This window comes from Centruroides sculpturatus, unplaced genomic scaffold, assembly GCF_000671375.1.
Source record: "Centruroides sculpturatus isolate CEXI.00-Female unplaced genomic scaffold, Cexi_2.0 scaffold536, whole genome shotgun sequence".
Taxonomy (NCBI): domain Eukaryota; kingdom Metazoa; phylum Arthropoda; class Arachnida; order Scorpiones; family Buthidae; genus Centruroides; species Centruroides sculpturatus.
In genome coordinates, this window is record NW_019384812.1 from 197,462 (window position 1) to 205,417 (window position 7,956).

A 7,956-nucleotide genomic window follows, 5' to 3' on the forward strand; every position below is an offset into this window, starting at 1 on the left:
TTTTTTTTTATATTTTTCAAGTAGAAAATTTTATAATTTATTAGTTTAGTATCTAAACTAAAAACTGCAGGAGATTTATGAATTATTTGTTTCTGTCCCATTGATTCTTCTTGAATTAAAGTTTAATGACAATTTCCAACTAAATATTGACATTTAACTTTACGTTAACATGAAATATGTTTGAAAATAATAAGAGTTGGTGCAATTTTTTTGAAAATTATTAGAATAAAAAAAACAGTTCAGCAATTTATAAAAGAAGTTCAAATGCTTGGAAAAATTAGATTATTTATAATCAAAAATGACCGACATATCCAATATTTGGTCTCTAAATACTTCCTCTTTTGAGAGCAGGAAACAAATAATGATAGACCAATTAGTTAAACGAATGCACGTCATTTTAACCCTTTGTCACTGGCATGGAGTCAATATAAATCCAGATGATTTATGACTTTCTGGAATCTCTTCATTGCCTTACACATAACCTCCATATTGTCAAGTGAATTTTAGTTTTAGCCTGTATAATGTTAGTCATCAATACTGTCAGCAACTGCAAACAATTACTTCTCAATTCGTGTGATGAGATACTGATAATTCTAATTGTTTATAATAGTTTTTCTTTTAAATATAACATAAGTTGTACGCTGTTTAAGTCTATTCTAACAAGAAAATCTTTTCAGCAAACTTTCTATTTTTATAACGGAGAATTTCTTGAGTTATATAGTAATTATATCAGCTTTATAACTCAATTTTTTAAGATAATGCTATAAAAAAATTATATACTTTTGTCAGAAGAAAGCAAGAAGTATATAGAACTAAAATTTTGTTTCTTTAGAGATATTATAAACTATCTTCTGAGTCATCAAACCGAAAACTGTAGTTTTCTGCGATTCAGTTGTGCACGATATCGATAAAAATACCAAATCCCAGCTGCAAAAAAAGAATCGATCAATTTACATAAGTCAGTTTTATTCTGTAAATAATATAATTCACACCGTAACTAAAATTAAAAACAGAAAAATTAACAAATTATAGGCATAAAACTACAAAGCAATTACAATTAATTAAGGTTTATAACATTTATCTAAGATTGAAAAAGTAGTAGAAAGGATAGTTCTAAAGAGAGTAAATTTAATTAATTTAAATATTATTAATAATTAATTACTAATGTACTGTACTGTGCTTCAGTAATTGCGTATTAATAAATGTACTGTACAAAGTTAATCTTAAAATTTGTTATAAACAACTAAATGTTTATATAATAATAGAAATAGATAATATAAAACAATACCCAATTTGAATCTTTCATTAGTGGCCTTTGATCTGTTTAAATATTATGTAAGGAGTTTCCTTTGATCTTTTTGTTTCTTAAAATATACTTTTAAAATTTTAATTTAAGAAGTATTATAATTCAATAACAAATAGGGAAGAAGTTACACAAAATATTAACTGAAAAATGATTAAATAGACGTAATTTATTATATTTATTCATTGTCTGGAAAAAATCAATAACGTAATTGTACATGATGATAATTTTTAATAATTAATAACAGAGAAAGTGGAGAAAAAATTTATAAATATTTCATTTCTCTTCGGCTATTTTTAGAATAAATCTATACATACGTTTTAAATTTAAAAATATAAAATCTACAAACTAAAAATATATAAACCTATAAAAAATATAAATTGTTTTCAATTTTTCTACGATATCATTCTTTATTCTATAATTATCGATTGTTTAAACATCGTAAAAATTCTTTATTTTACTTTATACATAAATTACGTCGGTTATTTACATTAATTTTAGATTAGTTTTAATAAAATATTTTAAAAATTACTTCAAATACTAAAATTTAGAATTCTAAATTTGTAATAATTCATGTTTATATTATTTAAACTGATGATTGAATTTTGTTTTTAATTTTTTAATGTTATTTTTTATTTAAATTGGATGTTTACAAATACGTTTATTTAACATCATTTCAAAGAATTGAAAGTAGTTAAATAAAAATTTATCTATTAGAAATGAAAAATTTACTTTATTACTCATAATTTAAAAAATAAATGTTAAAGTTACATATTAAAAACATTTGGGAATTTTAAGAATTATCATTCAATTTTTAGAATGCAATGGAAAAAGCTTCAATTGTTCCTTGGAGAATTTCCAGAAATGCATGGCTTCTCTACAAGCGGTGACACAAAGCGAAAAATTGGCATTTGCTACTACCAGAGAGGAGCTGAAAGATGTCTGTCTGTAAGTACGCTTTAAAGAAGCTATAAACATCTAAACTCTTTTATAAACGTGAGCAGCATTAAATTATGACTCCATTGAAGTATTTTTTCAGTTGTCTATCAGGTAAATTTTATATATTAAAATTAATATTTCAAATTGAATTTGTTGAGAGTTTGTAAATGAAAAATCATTATTATTATATATTACAAAGAAACAGTTATTAATGTTACGGAATATTTTTTGCAATAATCTTCTAGAAATGCATGTACTATAAAAAGCAAAAAATAAAATTATATCTGTTAAAATTGATCTGTAAATAACGAAAAAAAAAAGACGAATAGTTTTATAAATAATTAATTCAGAAGTTTAATTTACATCAATTTATGAATTAATTAATTAATCCTGCAGCAATTGTCGCTCTGTTTTCTTTTTAAAACGATCTGAAAATAAACTTACTTCAACAAATTAAATTATGACAAAAATAAATTATCCTTTTTCTTATATTTTTAAATAAATAACACTTTAAAGTTAAATATAAATCGGTACATACTCAATGATTATAATTAGCATATAATAGATTAATACGTATACTAATACATTAAGAAAAATATATTAGAAAACACGTATATAACAAGTATATTGCATGTATAGTAAAACATGTGATGTGCTCTAAGTTTAATGGATTTTTCAGGCGTGGTTACGAGTCATAAGTTTGGATCCCATTCCTCATCCATGCCAAAGCATCCGATTCAATTGCATGTGACTCATAATGGATGTTCTATGGTTCTCCTTCATTTCGTAAACGCATATATGTTATGATGGCCTATCAATAGAAATTTATAAATGTGATCTTTAATAAGTTTTTATTGATAGATAAGTAATAAGAAATAATATATAATATGTTTTATATTTCATTTAAATTTAATTTCTTACATTTACACAATATAGAAAATCTAGTTGGTTTTTTTTTTACTTTTTCAATATTATAAAATAGAAGAACACGTACATAACAGAAAAAAGGAAGTATTACACAGTAAAAATGACACATAAAGCTAATTTTTCTGGATAAAGTAGTACAGAAATTTTAGATAGAAGTATAATTTTGACAAAATACTGTAATATAGGAAACTGTAGCAGGATTTATAATAGTAATTCGCTTCCAGAATGTTTACAAGAAATTGCTTACAAGCAATTGATCGTCTGGAAATTCATTGATGAGCATTTGCTAGTAGAAAAATTGCTCGCCGAACTATTATTGCACTAGTAATTCGCCAAATACTTAATTGCTTGTGGATACACTTAAGCTTTTCTTTTTTACTTATTCTTTCACGATTTATCGCACTTAGTTAAAGGTTATAAAATCTTCTACAAATCATAATAAACTAATTATTATTATATTATATTTATATATTGTAATTTCATAAATTAAAATAATTTTATTAAATTTTAGAGATGCTTTATTATAAAAATCTAAAGCCCGCAATCAATTATTTGACAAATAATTTAAGAGGAATTTACACGATTAGTTTTTTAATTATCTATTTTTTCACGTTTAAAATATTTGTCGATTAATTACTGAGAGATGTGTTGTCGAAAATCAATTGTCAGCAAATAAATTACGTAATACACCGTAAAAAAATATTCTCAGAGGTGCTTTTTGCACCCTAAGTATTTAAGAATTGTATTTCTCTTCTTATAAATCCCGAACATTTACTTTTAAAAACAATTTAAATCGATATATTTTTTTAAAGATTACTGTAATGATGAGAGATTCTCTTTATAAATATTGCTCCTGAGAGATTCAAGGGACTGAATCTCTCAATATATTTTCTAGTTGATTTGAATTTAATGCATTTTTTTAATAATCCTATATGAATCATCATATGCATAAGTATACTGAAGTTATCAGCTTATAGAAGATAATATAAATAACTTCAATTTTTGATATTTAAAATTCAATTTCTTTTCCACAAGATTTAGTATTTCGTTTAAAATTTCATACCTTTTTAAGGAAAAACGCACTCTCAGGTATAACCGTTTTATACATTCGTAGTAAAGAAAGTTATTTCGAACAATCTTATAATACGTGTTACATTTTCAGAAAGAATCAGAATGAAAAATGTCTTTCTTATTTCATCTTTATTGTAAACTACTTTCGTATTCGTGTAAATTATATGTCTTAACAGTCATGCATTTGCACATTTTATGTTTTATTTAACTTCTGCTTGTTCATGCTATAAACCAGATGCAGATACCTAAATAAATCTCTATTTTGTACTTTTATAAAAAGGAGTTATAAAAAATTCAGATTTAACGTCTAAAAGAGATATGTTGTAAAAAAATTATTTATTGTAAAGCAATTTTAAAACAAAGTTATACTGTTTTATCGTATTTTTTAACGCAGAATGACCCAAAATTCGATTAACTAAGGGGTTAATTAAGATAATTTTTTAAACTGTTTTTAAAATCACACTAAATAAAGTGTATTTCGGTTAACTGACTTTAGGGCTACACTCTATTTAAACAATCGTTAAGTGTCGCAACATTCATCAAACAATAAATATTAGAAAATAATTTACTCTTAATTAACTAAAATACATTAATCCAACAACAAGCGAATAGTGATGTAATTATCATTTACAAATATTTCATTTATCATTCATAAGATAAGATAAATCTTTAAATTGGACGCATTTTTTAATTATTATATTAAATTATTCTACTAATTTATAATTTAATAAATTATATTAGTTCTATACGAATGTTAGTTATGTATCAACAATTTTTAAAGATTAATAAAAAAAAAAAAGAAAAACTAAATAAAATTTTTGAGATCAATTATTAAATTTATTATTTGGAAATTTTTTTTAATATTTAATCCCGAATTGTATCAAATATTTTTTCTTATTGCGTTAAGTAAATGGAAATTGGAATAATCAAACAATTTTTTATATTTATTTGTAAACATTTTCGTAAATTAATAAGTTTTAATTAAATTATCTTACAATTTAGTAAGGTAATACATGTTCAAGATACAGTAAAGAATTCTTTTATATTAATTTATTCATTAATATAAATATAATTGAACAAAAAACTTATTAATTTAACATATTAGATTGGCATAGAATTAAAAGCATTTTTTATTTAGTTTTTTATTTCTTAAGTTCATATTTCAAACAAATCTTAATATGCACGTAAATGTATTAAAAAATAATCAAATATCTTAGATTTTTTATCACTTATTATATTTTTATATATTAATAATAAATTAAGAATTAAATAATAGAATTATATGCTTAATCATTTTAAAAGAATTTATATAGGCTTACTACTATTTTACGAAATCGATGTAATAGAACCATTTACATTTTAAACTTTTATATGGAGTCATAAAAATTTTAAAGCAGAGAGGAAATGGCGTGATAACATGTGCTGGATCATTTGTGTTTTATTCTCAAATGTCGGAAATACTATCATAATATTTAAATGATATGTTACAGACTATAAGTGATAGTACTTCACAAGAAAATAAATGTAAACCGTGAAGGGGTTGCTTTGATATAAATACTTTAATAACCTGTTTAAATTATTAAAATAAAGTAAAAAAAACAAAATTTACAATGAATGAGTTTTCCTATTAAATATGATTTATTTTTAAATAAAATTAATACATTTTTTATTAAGTACGAATAAGAAGTTTTTTATACTTTTCCTCCCATACTTTTTACTAAAAACTTTTANCTAAAAACTTTTATTAATAAAATATAATAATTATTTAATATATTAATTATTACTTATAGCACTTTATATAAAAATAATTTTTTATATTAAGAATAAATTATATTAGAAATTTAAAAATAAAATTTTAAAAATGTAATCAATTGAAAAATAGATATTCTATTATTTTATATTGTATATAAATCTTTGAAACTGCTTTTTCTTGTCATTTTTTTATACGATTGATTTAGCCTTAAGTGCATCAGTCATGCAAGATACAAAATAATTTTCAATATTTTCAGACAACTTCAAGAAGGATTTTATTGTGTGGAAAATCACAGCAAAAAATGTTTTTCTTCTTCTCAAAAGCGATTGTTTGATTCTGTTGTTTCCGGATCACGAAATGTCATCGAAGATCTTTGTGTTCCTGGAATTGTACAAGAAAGTGAGTTAGAAATTATTTTTTTAAATAAAATTTTTCAACAAGCTAACGACTAAGGACATATTTTATAACAATTTTATATTATGTTTTCATTTGCATCGTTTCATATTCTTTGCTTTGTTTTGTTTTTTTTTGTTTCTAAATCTATACGACTTTTCACATTAATTCACAAAATACACATCTTCCTTGTTGTTTTTTCATTATATATTCACAACATAAAATGCTATTGGCAAGAAAAATATATATACAATTATTAACGACCTTTTATAATAATAATTTTCTCCATTAACGGATTATTTTCTTAAAAAATAAATAAAACTTTATACTTTGTCGTAACGTTCTCGACAAGATAAAGGAAAAGTAAAGACGAGAAAGGCAACTGATATTTACATAAATAACCAACCAATTTACTTTATAAAAAAGGGAAAAATATATAAATATATATTTAAATAATTTAATCACATTATGAACAAAATTATTGCACCATTTATCTGTCTGGAACTCGTGTTTATTCAGACGTTACTATTGTAAGTAGTAGAGATGTTTCTGTCTTCGCTTGGCTTTATTGTTGTTACNAATTTTTTAGCTTATTAATAATGAAAATAAGGTAATACATTCTTTCTACCTCAAAATATGTTTCAGGATTAAAAAAATAATAATAAAGGAAAAAAGCAGAATTCAATATAAAATTTCATATTAGAAAGGTTTTCGATATTACTTCTTGGCACTAACTCCAATTAGATTAGATCAATAAAAGTGATGCCGTCTTATTGCTCTCATTATTAGCTCTTTTCTGAAGCAATATTCAAGAAAGAAAATAGACTAATGTACCTATGTAGATGCCTGGTTATAAATATCTTTATTATCCATAAAAAAACATTTTAAAAGGCATCGTAACTTTAGAAAATTTCATTATTATAACAAAATTTAACGCTTGAAACTATTTTAAAAGTATTTCTTATATTTTTTCTTTATAGAATATTTGAGATATGCTAAATGTTTCAAGAATGTTTCAACTGACGAGAGAAAATGTGCCACTCAATATCATAGAATGGTTCACTTATCAGAATATGAAGAGGATACCAAAAGCGAAGTAGAGGATGGTTTGAAGGAAACCTGCTGGTACGATTCTTGTGTGAGTTTTATACAAAGGTTAAAGGTTAAATTATATGTTCGAATATTTAATATTTATTTTATGTATTATTTTAATTGCAAGAATAAACTATTTTCATTAATAAGGTGCATTAATTCTATAAATATAGTCTTTAAATTATTATCATTTTTATTTTTTTCATATAAAATTGTCTCACTAAACGATAATTTTCTTGTAAGAAATAATTTAAGTAAATTTTCTTTTTTAATTCCTTAAATAGTATTTTAATTTTTTTTCTATTAATTAAAATTTATATTAAATTTCTTATAGACTTTATTGGCCAATCAATAAAATGTAATTCAAATTATATAAATATAACCTATTTTAATCTGCTTATTTGTTAAAGAAATTATATTAAAAGTTTATTATACTTTTAAATGAAATAAATATATGTTCAGATTAATAAATAAAATA

At 22.7% G+C, this 7,956-nt stretch overlaps 1 protein-coding gene across 1 annotated transcript in view; it reads left to right on the forward strand.

The window, feature by feature from the left end:
• LOC111629792 overlaps nt 1-7,626 on the forward strand; it is a gene marked incomplete at its 3' end in the record, with an annotated part of 15,393 nt that extends 7,767 nt beyond the window's left edge. Inside the window, exons 2-4 of the mRNA XM_023373701.1 lie at nt 2,122-2,251; nt 6,250-6,392; nt 7,367-7,626. Of these exons, the coding sequence (XP_023229469.1) occupies nt 2,122-2,251; nt 6,250-6,392; nt 7,367-7,626 (533 nt within the window). The remainder of the gene's footprint in view (nt 1-2,121; nt 2,252-6,249; nt 6,393-7,366) is intronic.
• Nucleotides 7,627-7,956: the final 330 nt, after the last annotated feature.